The sequence below is a fragment of the Poromitra crassiceps genome (genome assembly GCF_964638095.1).
Source record: "Poromitra crassiceps genome assembly, chromosome: 1".
Lineage (NCBI taxonomy): Eukaryota > Metazoa > Chordata > Actinopteri > Beryciformes > Melamphaidae > Poromitra > Poromitra crassiceps.
Window position 1 is genome coordinate 63,315,074 of NC_139623.1, and position 16,757 is coordinate 63,331,830.

The 16,757-nt window shown below is 43.6% G+C and overlaps 1 protein-coding gene across 1 annotated transcript in view; it reads right to left on the reverse strand.

The window, feature by feature from the left end:
* Positions 1-16,757, reverse strand: part of LOC310786409 (lymphocyte cytosolic protein 2-like) — a 106,709-nt gene that overhangs the window by 11,739 nt on the left and 78,213 nt on the right. The window contains exons 14-20 of the mRNA XM_083647616.1: positions 13,830-13,955; positions 11,833-11,857; positions 11,720-11,735; positions 8,835-8,913; positions 6,449-6,498; positions 4,993-5,141; positions 1,132-1,206 (exon numbers count right to left, since the gene is read on the reverse strand). Coding sequence (XP_083503742.1) covers positions 1,132-1,206; positions 4,993-5,141; positions 6,449-6,498; positions 8,835-8,913; positions 11,720-11,735; positions 11,833-11,857; positions 13,830-13,955 — 520 coding nt within the window. The remainder of the gene's footprint in view (positions 1-1,131; positions 1,207-4,992; positions 5,142-6,448; positions 6,499-8,834; positions 8,914-11,719; positions 11,736-11,832; positions 11,858-13,829; positions 13,956-16,757) is intronic.

Genomic DNA, 16,757 nt, shown 5'->3' on the forward strand with positions numbered 1-16,757 from the left:
CCCATAGAATCATTGTGCCAGTGCATTGATCAAATAAATAACTGGATGTGCCAGAATTTCCTACAGCTAAACAAAGACAAAACTGAGGTGATCGTGTTTGGCCCCAAAGAACAAAGGCTTAAAATCACTGCACGCCTTGAGTCTCGATCCCTGAAGCCTAAGGATCAAGTCAAAAATCTTGGAGTTATTATTGATTCCGATCTCAACTTTAACTCCCACATTAAGTCAATTAGAAAATCTGCTTTTTATCATCTTAAAAATATAGCAAGAATTAGGGGATACATGTCCAGACAGGATCACGCCTTCATTTATAGTAGGTTAGACTACTGCAATAGCCTTTTTTCTGGTCTCTCCAAAAAAGAACTTAGGCAACTTCAACTCATTCAGAATGCTGCTGCTAGAGTTCTAACGAAGACTAAGAAAGCTGATCATATCACTCCAGTTCTTAAGTCCTTACACTGGTTGCCAGTGTGTCAGAGAATAGATTTTAAAATACTGTTATTAGTCTATAAAACACTTAATGGCCTAGGCCCAAAATACATAGCTGAATTGCTCCCACGCTACGAACCGTCTAGAACTCTTAGGTCAACAGGGTCCAGCTTATTAACTGTCCCTAGGATCAAATCAAATCACGGGAAGGCTGCATTTACCCACTATGCTTCTGCTAGCTGGAACAAATTGCCTGAAGACCTCAGATCTGCCCCAACCTTACTTACTTTTAAAAATAGACTAAAGACTTTTATGTTTACCGTCGCTTTTAACTGCTGACAGCTACTATGCAAACCCAATGAGTCCTCTATAAGTTTTAGCTCTTTCTGCAACTGCCGCGCCTGTTGCTTATTGCACTTTTTATACTCTTTTTTTTTAAGTTTTGTTGTGATGCTTTTAAATGTCCATTTTATTTCTTAATGAAGTTGCTTAATGCACTTTTTATACTCTTTTTTTTAAGTTTTGTTGTGATGCTTTTAAATGTCCGTTTTACTCTCTTCTTTTCTTTTCTTTTCCTGTCAACCATTTTATGTGAAGCACTTTGAATTGCCTCTGTGTATGAAATGTGCTATACAAATAAACTTGACTTGACTTGACTTGTGTGTGTGTGTGTGTGTGTGTGTGTGTGTGTGTGTGTGTCACCTTCTTGACTTGTCTCAAACAGCCCTCTGCCTGGCCTCTTGTCACCTTGCCCACATACCAGCGAGGGTCCATGCCCTACACACACACACACACACACACACACACACACACACACACACACACACACACACACACACACACACACAAATTAGACATACATCACATAATTCCTCAGTCTCATAAATATGTTACTGAATGCTGATTATTTTGCGCAAAACATTCATAATTTGATGAAACACTAAGTTCTGACTTTACTTTTTTGACTAAGCACCACAACACAAAGTATGAATGCATGGTCTGTCAGGGACATTTGCTCAGCTCCATATCAATGCATGGTCTGTCAGGGACATTTGCTCAGCTCCATATCTTTACCCTGTCTAGCTCAGTGGTTCTTAAAGCGGAGTCCTGAGCAAATTGCTGATTTTTTTAAACTTTTAAACTTTCATTTCCAAGAAGTTAACACAATTAGATAATGTACAAAAAAATATATTTTGATAATAGTTATCGGTTATCCCACCGTTATCTATCTACCTATAATACAGATAGTCATGGAAGTCTGCACAAAATTATATCTGACAAATTATATTCTCTGATTTAGGTCCAAGAGTCAAAATCTCATTAAATGGGGGTCTGTGGCTTATGTGGACTAAATTAGGGGTCCTTGATATAAAAATGGTTGAGAATCACTGGTCTAGTTTTTTCTTACTATCAAGCTCCCTGCTTTTGGGCCATTCCATTTGTACTAGGAACTGGGGATTTCATGGTTCAAAGGTCAGGGACATCACCTGCCCTCGGATTTCCTCTGCTGATCTTGGGGGAGCTTCACCAGCCCCGACCTCAAAATCCAAGTCATATTTGTGTCTCATTAAATCAGTCATACACACAGTACTGTTTAACTTCTATCTGTGGACATGTTGCTACAGTGTTTGTATGCACAAAATACCGTGAAATGCATTGTCATCAACTGTTATTGCTAACAATGGCTAGCCTGGCTAGAGCTAACCCTGGCTGGTTCCCGACAGTTTAAATGGAACGCACTGAACTCGGGTGTGAAATCACTCAACTGGGATATCCCTAGTCCTCCTATACAAAAGCAATGCCCCATTTGTCTTGTAGTCTCTCTGGATGTCTGCTAAAAGTAAAGGAAGAAAGCTGCAGTACAGTGAGGTAATGGCACCCCCTTCTGTCTGAACTGTTTCCTCATCTGAAGGTAGAACTTTTAATTAAAATAAAATATAAAGTACTGGTATGTGTTCCAGGAATCATAAAGAATTCTACTTTTGCACATGTTAAGTTGTAAGATTGTTAAACTTTGATCTAATTTAATTCAGTGTCATAATTTTTTTGTGTTTGATTCAAATTTTTTGAAACATTAAAGCCACTTCTTAACATGCAGTGGAATCCGTATTATAACCTGCACCTAGCCGGTTGGCCTGCATGTTAAACAACAATTAGCTGGCCTACGCGCACTCCCACGACTCCGTATCTTATCTACCTCGACCGCCGGTATAAGATCCGCTTCCACGCAATCGCAGCTCATGTTTAACAGCTGGCAGGTCATTATCCGCATATCCGTAGTGGGCAGGTGTGGCTCTTCGTGACTCACTTCACGTTCGCTAGTTTATTAATTAATGAATCGTTCGTTCAATCGCTTATATCAACGAGCAAACTCACGGTTTCCTCAAGTGTTGCAAAAACGGCTTGAATTGTTAAGTGGGGGCTAGAATGACCGAGAACGATGTGCCGACCAATTAAATGTTCTTGCTGCGAAATCGGCCTCTTAACTCATTCTCTGCCAAAGACGTACCCGGGCGTACTTTTAAACAATGGCGTTCTCGGATGGCGACGATGGCGAGGAAGACGCCAGCGTTTTTGTTGTTGCTCCACGACGGAGCGCCAGGGCGACGAAGGCTCCCCTTCACAGCGTTCTGATCCGTCTGACACAGATGAATCGGAGGAGGAGAAATGGGTAAAAAGTAGCCTATTTTTTGTATCGCGTTTGAGATGAAATGATCACACACAGCCGTCTGTGTCACATAAACATTTCAAAGTTTACAGCACTAACGTAGCTATTGTGTGATCTTCTGTGCTAACGTTAGTTATGAGAGGTAACGTGACAGCAGGTAACGTTACAGCACTCGTTATTCCGGTGTGTGTGTGTGTGTGTGTGTGTGTGTGTGTGTGTGTGAGAGAGAGAGAGTGTGTGAGTGTGACCACATAAGGGTTCGTTCCATTTGTTTATGCTTTTATCAAGCTAAGCTAAAAATCCACATGGCAACTGTAAAAGTAAATTATTTATTTGATTTTGTGCACATATTTATCATACTTTGATATTTTGTGTTTTCAGACTCTGAGTCGATGGAGGCGCAGTCCAGTCCTAGTCCCAGTCCTGTGTGTAGTCCTACACCACCTATTTCGGAAAGACCATGTCTTGAAATAGGTTCCAACTTATTCTGAGGTTCTTCCATTTTACTGACAATACTGTAGCAAGGAGGCTGCGGCCAAGCCTCATCTGTCAAGAAACCCCAGGGGCCAGACTCTCTCTCTCTCTCTCTAGCCGCTCACTGGGCGGGATGGACCGACACAGCTCCCTCAAATACATTCTCTTATTTTTATTTTTTATTTATTTATTTGGGAAAACAAATACTGTATATGTCTGATGTGTCACTGAGGCAAAAAATAAAAGGCTCAAAAGAGAGTTCTGCTTGAAACGGTGTCCTTCACTAAAAACCTCTTTTTCTCATATTTCTCTCCCAAGGAGGGCATTTTTAGTGAAAACAAGCTAACTTCCACTGCTTGTAACTAAACAAGGAAACATGGTAGAGTTTCAGTTTTTTACAAGGGGTAAGAAGAGAGTCTCTGCTTTATTGTGAGATATGTTGTGTAATTTTATTCCTAGCACAGAATATTCTGTGGGTCCTGGAAGATCAGGAAATATGCTCAAAATCCTGGCACTGGGAGCACACAGACCGAAATGACCCTGGCAGAGAATGAGTTAATGACAACACTGGAATAAATAAGATCGACTACGACTATAGAGGCTATAAAGAATGGACTATAGAGAAATAAATGGATTCAAAACGTTTATTTAGGAAACATAGGCTGTCAAACTTTTGTGGGGAGAAATACATTTAAAACTAGTCAGATATGACTAGTTGCCAGTTGTAAAATAAATCACCCACAGTGATTGACGACGGTGCGACCACTATTTTGACTGCCTCATAGCTAAAGCTGTTTCCTATCACATTTCTTGTGTTTGATACATGCTACCGCGCCGCCCCCCGCACCCCCCACTGGCAGAAAAAACGGCTCATATCCAGTTGTTTCTTAACAAAGACCCCTCATGTTTAGAAAGGCAAAACCTGAAAATATCCTGTTCTCTGTAGCCTGACATGATCCAGAGTCCATGTTTAAAAGGCACTATACACTACAGACTTTCAATTCAGGTTGTTTTCAAAAATAATGAATGACAGACACACTGATACAACACCGCTCCCTGGTGGTCAATGTGAGCAGCTGCAGCACAGTGAAGAGCCTGCTTGCCTTAATGCTGCTGATGCTGTTTGAAGCACCGCTGTAATGACACGGTATGTAGAGCAGGCTTGAGCCATATCTTAATTTAAATAATGCGATATAGTCCTGCCCAAATATCCTCAGCATCAGGGCCGACACCCTGTCCAAAAAAAAAGTATATAGAAAATGTACTCTACCCCCCCCCCCCCCCCCCCGAATTGAGATTTCCGGGAAATATCGCAATATTTGATTAGATCTCAAATGGGCCCAGGTCTAATGTAGAGGAGGGGCCTAATGTAGAGGAGGGGTCTAATGTAGAGGAGGTGCCTAATGTAGAGGAGGGGTTACCTTGTTGTGCTGTGGGTTGAGCGGTGGGGGGGGCAGAGGGGCTGCAGTGGGTGGCAGGGGCAGAGACGCAGGGGGCAGAGAGACTGCAGGAGGGCGGATCGACTGTCTGTCTGCTCCCACTCTGGAGCTGCTTCTGTTCACACTGATGACTTCATACACGAGACAGACAGTTCATACTATAATACTGATTTTTTTTTTTTTTTTGTATTTAGCCTTTATTTAAACAGGTAAAATCACATTGAGGCCCAGGCACTCATTTACAAGTGCGACCTGTTCGGACAGTAGCAATCAAAGCACTGATACTACAGCCCAACTGTGTATCACACCAAAGTGTGTAATAAGACCCTCCGGTACAACACTGTCACCTTTTGCATCAGTACAGGGTCTCACTGTCACCTTTTGCATCAGTACAGGGTCTCACTGTCACCTTTTGCATCAGTACAGGGTCTCACTGTCACCTTTGCATCAGTACAGGGTCTCACTGTCACCTTTTGCATCAGTACAGGGTCTCTGTGTCACATTTTGCATCAGTACAGGGTCTCACTGTCACCTTTGCATCAGTACAGGGTCTCTGTGTCACATTTTGCATCAGTACAGGGTCTCACTGTCACCTTTGCATCAGTACAGGGTCTCACTGTCACCTTTTGCATCAGTACAGGGTCTCACTGTCACCTTTTGCATCAGTACAGGGTCTCTGTGTCACATTTTGCATCAGTACAGGGTCTCACTGTCACCTTTTGCATCAGTACAGGGTCTCTGTGTCACATTTTTCTAGCGTGTCAGTGTCACGCTTTGCCTCAAATTTTACGGTTATGTTTAGGCAAGTAAAGCAACTTGGTTAGGGTTAAGGTTAGGGTTAGGGTTAGGGTTTGGGTTAATGTTAAGGTTAGGGTTTAGGGTTTGGGTTAAGGTTAAGGTTAGGGTTTGGGTTCGAGTTAAATAAGAAAAATGTTGATTAAAAATTAAATGTGACTCACACTGGGACTCAATCACGGCTCTCCAGTGTGGAAGGCAAACACTTACCATCCACCTTGACTACAACACCCTACTGGCTGCCAGTTTATTTTAGGGATCTAGTGCCTCTATCGCCCCCTGCTGGTGCAGTACCACAATACACATGTACTTTTCACACCTAGACAAGGCTAAACGTGACAGTGAGAAGCTGGACCAGTGGGTCTATTACACGCTTTGCCGTGATACTGGGTTGTACAACCACTGCTACTACTACTAGTTCTACAACTAATGTACTAATAATACATTTTTATTTGTGAAGAATTTTCAAAACAAACAAACAAATAAATAAATAAAGTAAATTGCTGAGGGAGGAGAAAATTACAACATAAAGCAGAAAAGCTCGCAGATAAACACATAACAGCACAGCAGGTAAGGACATGTTCTGGAGGAGTTTAATAATAGTGATATTTCAATTTAGGACTGACTCTTAAAGTGTTCTTACCAGACAGTTTGTGTTGCAGAGAGCCAGGAATAGGAATGCTGGGTGGGAGACTGGATGAAGAAGAACAGAGCCAGTATTCAGTAGGCTGCCACATGCTGGAATGTTTTTTTTTGTATTTTCATATCAAAATCTCATTACTTTTACTTCCTGGAAAACTTAAAGTGTTGACTTCATTGTGTACTAGGAGGCGAGATAAAAATTCCAACCTATAAAACATCACAGATTTTTTAACAGTGCCGTCCCTCTGCCAGTCCCATCAACTCAAACTGCCTTTCTCTCCCTAACTGATCTTGCATTGGTTTACACTTTTGAATGATCTGTCTTCACGTTAAAGGATGGCTTTACCGCTAATCAACCCACTTTGTATCATTAATAATCTCAGTAATATAAGCACATGCGCATTGTTTACCTCTCTCTGTGTTTTCCTCATGGAGGTCTCCCATTTCCTCCTCTGTCAAAGCGCTCCGTTCTGATGCGTTACGTGTCACAACGGAGCTGCGAGAGTTGTGCTGGAGAGGCAGAATCTGCTCTTATTGTTTATTTTTATTTTTTAAGTATGCGCACATCCATCGCATGGAGAGCATTATGAGCCCTAATGACTTGCAGCTGGTGGGGGCGGAGTTTCTGCCGACAGGAGCAGGAGCAAATTCACCATGAGGTAAACACAGAGAGAAGGCAAAACACTGTCCATGTGCTTATTTGACAGAGATTATATATGACTAGTCCCCCATGCACCACCTCGTGGGCGCTTCTCCCCCGCACACACACACTGCACTCTGTCAGGTCCCCCTAAGCGCAAGTTTGAAGTCGATCCGACAAACGGTTCTGGAGATACGCGAAGGACAGACATACAGACAGTCCTGGAATAAGTCCAAATTGCATGAAATGCGGCACCGCACTCCAGCGGGGTCTGAGCAGCGCACTCCCCAAGTTTGAAGTCAATCGGGCAAATGTTTCTCGAGATAAACTGCTTTTTGTGTTGCCAGTAGGTGGTGCTATGTCAAATTGCAAGAAAGTCAGCAGTGCACTACTTCGAGTTCCCAGGAGCACACTCCCCAAGTTGGAAGTCAATCGGTCGGATAAACCGTTCTCAAGATAAACCACTTTTTGTGTTGCCAGTAGGTGGCGCTGTGCCAAATTGCACAAAATTCGGCACTGTTCTATGTCAGCTTCCCAGCAGCGCACTCCCCAAGTTTGAAGTCGATCAGATGAATGGCTATCGAGATAAACTGCTTTTTGTGTTGCCAGTAGGTGGTGCTATGCCAGATTGCACGGAATTCAGCTCCCTGCACTCCGTTGAGTCCCTCTAAGCGCACTCCCCGAGTTTGAAGTTTGAAGTCGATCAGATGAATGGCTATCAAGATAAAGCGGTATTTGTGTTGCCAGTAGGTGGCGCTATGCCCAATTGCACGAAAATAGGGCACTGCACTGCACAATAGGGCACACTCCCAAAGTTTGAAATCGATCCGACCAATGGTTCTCGATGGCATGCAGCAGATGATGCTCATCCATAAGCAGTGGTGGAAATAGCCAGGTTTTACTCTGGGAACCCTACTTACACAGGATGGGGGTTCCCGGAAGTGGTGTGGCCCTAGATCAGTGATACTCAACTTGCGGCACGGGGGCCAGATGTGGCCCGCGACAGGGTGCAGAGTGGCCCCCCGACCATTTCCTAATAATGTCACGTTAGTTTTCATTGTGAATTAGAATCTAATTCACAATAATAACTAATGTGAAATAAAGTTTGGCTGAGCTCCAGTTAAATTGTCAAATACCGCCGTCTGCTTGCTACCCAGGCACTTATGTATGTACTTAACTTAACCTAACTAACTATCCGGTGTGCACAACATTGTCAGACTAAACTCCGGCTGATACCCCAAAAAACTACAATCAGCTAGCTGCCCCCCCTAAACACAGGGTCGTTGACAGGGGCGTTCCTGTGTTTACTTTCTCAGTTAGTGTCAACGACCCTACTTAAAGCTGGGGCTTAGGGCTCAAAGGAGCAGAACTGAAGACAAATATTGAACGTGTTTCGTGTCCGAATCGCACGGAAACAGGGCACTGCACTCCGTCGGGTCGCCATCAGCGCACTCCCCGAGTTTCAAGTCAATCCGACCAACGGTTCTCGAGATACGCGAAGGACAGAGAGATAGACAGAGAGAGAGAGAGAGAGAGACAGACGCTATCGCAATTATAGTATAGATATAGATAGATACAAAGTGGGTTGATTACCGGTAAAGCCATCCTTTAAGCACATGTAAATTCATTTCATTGTGATTTTAAGGATGATTTAAAACAAAAGTTGGCCTTAAATCGAACCCTGGGGGTCCATTACTGACGATTGATGTATATTAGAATAAAATAACATTACTGTGTGTGTCCGTACCTGTCGCTCTGTCGTGGAGGGGGTCCCGCTCGGGGAAGCTTACTGGGGAGGGGGAATGTGTGGTGTCTGGGAGCTGGACCTGGGAAGGGCAGATTTTAGCACATGCATGCAAGTCGGGCTCCAGCGATATGAGCTTTTGAAGGCTGACAGCAATATTTTTGCATTGAAGCTGCCTTGACCATGCTCTTGCGAAAAACAAGCCCAAATACAGTATTTAGTGGTTCCCCCATAATTGTATATACAGTCTCTATATAATCCAACTCATGTCCATCATATTGGAGTTGAATGACAATGACTAGGTGATATTGAGTTTTGATTAACTCATTCTCTGCCAGGGTCATTTCGGTCTGTGTGCTCCCAGTGCCAGGATTTTGAGCATATTTCCTGATCTTCCAGGACCCACAGAATATTCTGTGCTAGGAATAAAATTACACAACATATCTCACAATAAAGCAGAGACTCTCTTCTTACCCCTTGTAAAAAACTGAAACTCTCCCATGTTTCCTTGTTTAGTTACAAGCAGTGGAAGTTAGCTTGTTTTCACTAAAAATGCCCTCCTTGGGAGATAAATATGAGAAAAAGAGGTTTTTAGTGAAGGACACCGTTTCAAGCAGAACTCTCTTTTGAGCCTTTTATTTTTTGCCTCAGTGACACATCAGACATATACAGTATTTGTTTTCCCAAATAAATAAATAAAAAATAAGAGAATGTATTTGAGGGAGCTGTGTCGGTCTTAGCTTGATAAAAGCATAAACAAATGGAACGAACCCTTATGTGGTCACACTCACACTCTCTCTCTCTCTCTCTCACACTCTCACACACACACACACACACACACACACACACACACACAGGAATAACGAGTGCTGTAACGTTACCTGCTGTCACGTTACCTCTCATAACTAACGTTAGCACAGAAGATCACACAATAGCTACGTTAGTGCTGTAAACTTTGAAATGTTTATGTGACACATGTTTCGCCTTGGTTGCTGGGGACGGGTGTGTGACGCGGTTTGATGCGTTTGACGTATCCATGTGATTCCCCCTCCCTTGAGTGTGACAGAGCTCTCCCTTGAGAGGGAGAACTGGCAAGAGGAAACGTGAAGCGAGTCATGCCGGCGGCATAAGTTATAAACAATGCGTGACAATTATAGTCGAATGTTGTGTGTGTGATCATTTAATCTCAAACGCGATACAAAAAATAGGCTACTTTTTACCATCGTCATCGCTCTCTCCAAGTGGCACCCATTTCTCCTCCTCCGATTCATCTGTGTCAGACGGATCAGAACGCTGTGAAGGGGAGCCTTGGCCAAGTCACCATGGCGCAACAACAAAAACGCTGGCGTCTTCCTCGCCATCGTCGGCATCCGAGAACGACTGGGTCGGACTCTGTTTCGACCACAGGCTCCACCCATAAATACTAAACTAGCGGGTTCCTTTTATCAGTTTGACTTGAAACAATGTCACAGGCTGGGAAAGTGTCTGATGTAATGTAAACACCCAAAACATGAAAGTACGTCTGAGTACGTCTTTGGCACAGAATGCCATTGTTAAAAGTACGTCCGGGTACGTCTTTGGCAGAGAATGAGTTAAGAGCTCATATAGAGACACTGCATGAAATAGGCCACGCCCATCACGGGGGAAATCACTACGTTTTTCATTCCCACACACATACATTTTTCTTGAAGTTAACATAGCTAAAAGCTGTTGTGTGGTGGGCTGCGCAGACAACAAATGTAAAAAATCGCCAGTTAAAGTTTTTTTTGTACTCCTGAGCAAAATAAGGAAGCCATTGAGAATTGGCGAGAAGAAAAATGTGGATCTAGCTGTCAAGGAAGTGAGTTGGAGTGTTCATCTTCCGTATATACGATCTTTGTGTGCAACACGCGACCATGCACGCGACATAGGAGAATGCCAGGATTGGAGGGGGGTTTCTGTTTTCCCCTGTTTTGGGCATGGTTTCTGAATGGTGACCCGCTCCGCAGTGTCTCTATTGGGCTGATATATCAGTCTATCCCCAATTTATAGATGGATTATTTTAATATCTAATAGTTCTAACTACACATTTGTTCCATTAATTCAGCAAAAAAAGGCACATGCCAAACCTTGACAGTCTCTTAAACATGCTGGTATTACTTCACACTTGTGTGGGTAAAACTGAAATGTCAGTCAACATATAGACTCAGCCCTCAGTCTTAATCCGTTTCACTACTGTAAGACTGAGAATATTACTATTTAAATCTTTGCATAACGTTAGGTGGCACTGTTGGAAGCCTTGCATCGGAGAACCAATCATGAGTGCTGTGGGCGGGCCTGCTTTCTGGGGGCAGTTCTCATGCAGAACCGGTGTCTCGCAAAACATCGTCGCATTTGCGGAGAAACATATTAATCACTTAGAAACAAACATAACCTGTTAATAGGACGTGTTTCATCCGGCCCCGGCGGCTAGAGGTCTTTCTCCCAGCGATAAACCCGACTCCCGAGGCTAACGTTACAGAGCCTGCTGACTCCTCCTGACTTCACAGCACTTCACAGTAGCAAGCGGACCACTTCCGTGTCGGAAAAACTATTGTAAAATAAACCACAGCTATAAATTTTGTTTGGAGCATATCAGCTTCATGCTCTGTGTTAGGACTATGATAAATGGCATTGCCGCTAGCAAATAAAATTCTAATAATAAATGTAGGCGTGTCTGCTGCCGGCTATTCTCGGCGGGCTCGAAGAGACAGTTTCTGACAGTGAAATTCCCAGACGTTTGGTGGCGCAGCTCACCAAACGTCTGGGAGCCGAGACTAGTCAACATAAAGGTAAACATGGAGAGAAAAGGAGAAAGACGGAAAGAAAAACAGCAGGAAGGGATAGAGTAGAGTAGAGAGAGAGCTTACCTTCGTCGTGTGCCTGCTGAGATGAGAGCAGAGGAGATGGATTTCAACTTCGACTAACATGATGATATCACATGATGACATCACAACACACTCCGTCCAATCAAAAAACTTACCTCATTTCTTGCATCCGGCACAAATCTGTAAAAAGTCACAACAATGAAAACGTGTCATTATCAAATAATACTCTGAGTGCCGGGAGCCGTTTGGTCTCCATGTGTTCAATATTTATTTCTTTAGTATTGTATGCTTTAGTATTGTATTGTAACTTGTCCCAATTTCCCCCCGGGGATCATTAAAGTCTTTCTGATTCTGATTCTGATTCTGATGCTGCTGATGCACACAATGTATATTAACCAGACAACCAAGTTTACACCAACTTTTAAAACATATTTTTTCATTTGGAATTTGACTGAGGTTGTCAGCAGTTTATCCCAATCCAGTCTTGCTGTCGAAATCTATCTGGACTTTGTGACCTGAGATAACCTGTGATCCAGCAGCACCGCGGTGCTGTGCAGGCGTTTAGCGGAGGAATACGGTAGTTCTACGGTTGGGAGGAAATAGTGCCAAATGAGAGGACTGTTTTGACGGTAAAGTAAAGCGCTGAAAATTGTCAAAATAGAGCGTACATGTATACAGATATTGATTTGTTTAGGTGGCCGTTCTTTTAGGTGGCTAGGTTACGTTTTAGTTCATGGCCCCCAGAGCTGCAGAGACAGCTCTCTGAGGCTGCTGCTTTGGAGTGGTGGATCTCCTACACCGTGCGGTCAGGATCTCCTACACCGTGCGGTCAGCGTCCAGATCGCTTTGCATAGTACAGTGACTGTATGGGAGGAGCTCATAGGACCCCACTTCAAACAAACTGAACTAGACATAACTATGAAACTGAAAGAGATATACTTGATTTCAAATTCTAATAGTATATTTGCAGGGCCAAGAAATAGTCGATCAATCAGAATCAAGAGATAGGAATGACGTGTTTGACCCTTTTTTCAGCACCGGCGTAGGTTTGAACTCTTTGATTGCCGTCTAGTTTGTTCAGTCATTTCACAGAATGTTCCTCTACAGCCACAAGTTCACAACTAACAGGAAGCTGTACATGACTCACCTGTAGGTGCCATGAAGTGCTGTTGTTGTTGACGTATTGTGAATTTGACATAAAACTGAATTAAAATTATTTTGATATTTATTAGGGCTGTCAAACGATACATTTTCTTAATCGCGATTAATCTTGCGATTAACTATAGTTAATCGCGATTAATCGCATCTTTGTATCCCGTGTTTAAAATGCCATTATTTTGCATTTCAAAGCATTTTTAATTCGATATTAATAATTCTTACCAGTGTGTCGTGATTGGGAATCAAATGAATGCAAATAAATGTACTTTGTGATCTTGAATTTTAGATTTATTTTCAATTCAATAGAAGTGCAATGTAGATAGGAGGTAACAATGTCTACAAAATATATCTTGAACAGAAAATAAATGCACAATTGTAAACAGTGCAGTACACGCTCCAGAACCGATACTTCCGGCGGCGGCGCTGTGGAGCAGTCGAAACCCAAAATGACACAGCCGAAGAAGGCTGTGTCTGAGCTAAAAACTTTGGCACTTCCATGTGAATAATGGCTCGGTATTGGAAACTACGGAAGATTTTGGAGTACATTGGCGCCGTAGTATTGGATAACTGCCCAGCCGACCTCCCAGTGGCTAGAGGACCCGCGCATCCGAGACTCTGAAGGAAGAATGACTGAGTCTCGCGTTGAGGCTACGGCGACGCTAGCTGCTCCGGTATGCTTAGCTCAAACTCGATGTACTTAGGTGATATTTTAATTCCGTTTTACACAAGGTGCAAACTACTGTTGACTTGCCCACTGTGCCACCGCTGCGACCGGCTTGACTACAAGTACGGGTGTGTCGAAGGGACAAAATAGCGGCATGCGATTAACGCGATAAAAAAAAAACGCGTTATGGTCGGCCCTTAATCGCATCGCGATTAACACGTTAACGCTGACAGCCCTAATATTTATATATGTATGGGACAATTGGGAACTCCATTTAACAAATCTAAACAAAATTAGACAAAACTGTGTGTGTGTGTGCGTGCTACTGACCTGGGGGGCCCAGGGGTAAGTCTGGCTGAGGAGTTGCTCCTGCTAACAGAGATGGAGGAAGAGGGAGTCAGAGCAGGTGCAGGAGGCTTGGTCCAACTGGGCAGATGTGGACTCTCTGGCTGGGGCCTGCACGCGCACGCACGCACGCACTCACACACACACACACACACACACACACACACACACACACACACACACACACACAATTTACTATTCTGTTGGATGCATTTTCCCTCATGCTGCCTCATTTACTTCTACTGCAGTTAGTGATTTACTACATTTCCCAGAATGCCTTTCGACAACAGCAATGGGGTTTTTCCCATAGAAAAAGCTGATCTCAGATTTGCGTTTCCATACAACGGGGCTTAATGCTTGAACGTGTGATCTTTAACTGGTGACACCTGTCACACCTGTCTCAAGTCGCAAAGCACCGGCAGCATCCATATTAGAGAGCTGCAAACCCGAGGGTACCCTCGCGGGCCCCTCGGGCCTGCCAATACGGGCCAAGGCCGGGCTCGTTTTTTCTTTTTTTTTAATTAATAGGTCCGGGCCGGGCCGGGGTCGGGCCGTTTTTCAATAATTAAATAAAATAACGTTGTATTACTCGCTTGATTTTACACAGCAGAGCAGTCACACAAAGAGGAGGAGCGCACACTGCACAGACACTCGCCTAGCCACAGCCACACACACACAGACACACACACACCCTCACCGTGACGTTAGTCTGCCACTCCGTCAGCGTAAAAAACAACAACAAAACAAGCCGCGTGTGTCCGTGTCCGTGTCGTGAGAGAGAAATAAGATCGATGGACATAAAACAAAGTTTGCGAGGGGAGAGTTAAACAGTCCCCACTGCAGTAGGGAAAGCTCATTTCAACCTGTTCAAAATGAACCCATCTACCATACATTGTGAGGACACTAATGTGACGTTATTCAATGCAGCTATAAACGGTAAGTCTGCTGTTTTAATTTCGATATGCTTGAGTGACATAATGTTTCAGTTTGTGGGCATTGTTGCTGTTGGCAATTAAACGATCTAACGTTCTCTTTCTCGAGACGTGTGGATTTTGATAGGCCACGGTAGCATGTGTGAGAGGGGGAGAGAGAGACAGAGAGAAAGCTGCAGTGTTTGTCTTCATAGGCAACACAGTCTAGCAACGTTTTGGACTAACGAGTTCAGCGGCGCGGCAGCATGCACAGAGAGGGAGAGAGAGATGTGTCGTCATATCGTGATATTGATGTCGGGCCTCGCAACGGGCTCGGGCCAATTAATTTCATGACTCATCCGGGCCGGGTCGGGCACGGGCCTGCATGTCACGGGCCGAGATTTCAGGCCCGCGCAGCTCTCTAATCCATATGCCTGTGTGACTGTAACTAGTCACTAACGGTCAAAAGTTGTGGCTAAAAGGGTGGATAAACATTGCATATCCTATAAGTTCTTCACAATAAAAGCCTTCAATCAGTTTACAGTATCAGTGCAAAAGCTTTTATTATTAAGCAGCAGGAAATGTTTTCACCAGCTCAGCAGTAACATAACGCTCCGATATGGCTCAAAGCAATCAGGAAATGGTCAAATAAAGCAGCTATCTGGAAGTACAAACAGAAACACAGGAGAGAAACTAAACCTCACACCACAAAGATTTAGTTGGAAGCTACAAAAGTCCTGAGAGCTGAACACACAGAGGCTTTTAAAAACGTCTTTCTCTGGTCTCCAGCACAGAGACATGAGAGTTTTGCATGGCAACCTACACTCGCAACACAGCTGTTTACGGGGTCCCCCAGGGCTCCACATTAAGTGGATATCCACATTAAGTGGAAGAGAAATTTACTTGCCCCACTGGACAAGTTAAAGGTCCTATCCGTAAGTTTGTCCGGAAAATAAACGTTCACAAAGTGTTTTCTATTACCAATGAGTGAATGCGCCGTTCCTTAAGTTAAAAAACGAGCCTAGGCGCGTCTCTCTGCGTTCACCCATTGCAAAGATATTGCAGGATTTTCATGCTTGTCACGGGTTATACTTTCCCAGCAAATTGGGCGGATGTGATGTTCTGCGCGTTTACGAGCCTGCCTCTTGTCCTCATGGCTCTGGCGGAAATACCAACGAAGAAGACGGCTAACAGGAAGTGGCTATCGTTACGTTCGTTGCTAGCTGCCACCAAAAGCAAACAACAACAACACAGACTCCAGAAAAAAGTCCACACAAAATAAATAAATATTTATCTAGTGAAGCCCGTCTGGCCAGACAGCAGCAATGTGACTGACATCGGGGGGAAACTAGAGTCGGGGCCGTGTTTTCACTTCATGGAGGGACCTTGCTGCTTGTAGCTACTGTAATGTGGTTTTGACAGATAACGTTAGCTGCTTGCTAATGGATTTACCACCTGGTCAGAAACTCTGCTAACATTACCGTCTTGTGTGAAGTAATGCAACAGTCGCAAATATGCCTAACGTTACTACAGTTATGCTTATGGTCATGGAACATTATTGTTTGACTGCAGTTAGCTGCGGTGGTGAGACTGCCAGTTATAACGTTAGCTTGATGCTTAACTAATAGATTTAGCTATATTTATAGAAATTACCACCAGCCCCACTAATAACGTTACCGTCTTGTGTTGATAATGAATGTAACAGTCGTAAATATGCCTAACGTTACTGTCTGTTATGCTTATTATGGTACATTGTTCAGTTTGGTCAACTATTAGACGGTAGCGGGGGAGAAGGCTCTGCCTCTGACTAGTTAGCTGCAGTGGGACTGCACATTAGTATAACGTTAGCTTGATGCTAATCGCGGCTAACTAATATTGATTGACATTTATAGAAATGACCACCGAGCTCCACTAATAATGTTACCGTCTTGTGTGGATAATGAATGTAACAGTCGTAAATATGCCTAACGTTACTGTTATGCTTATGAAACATTGTTTGATT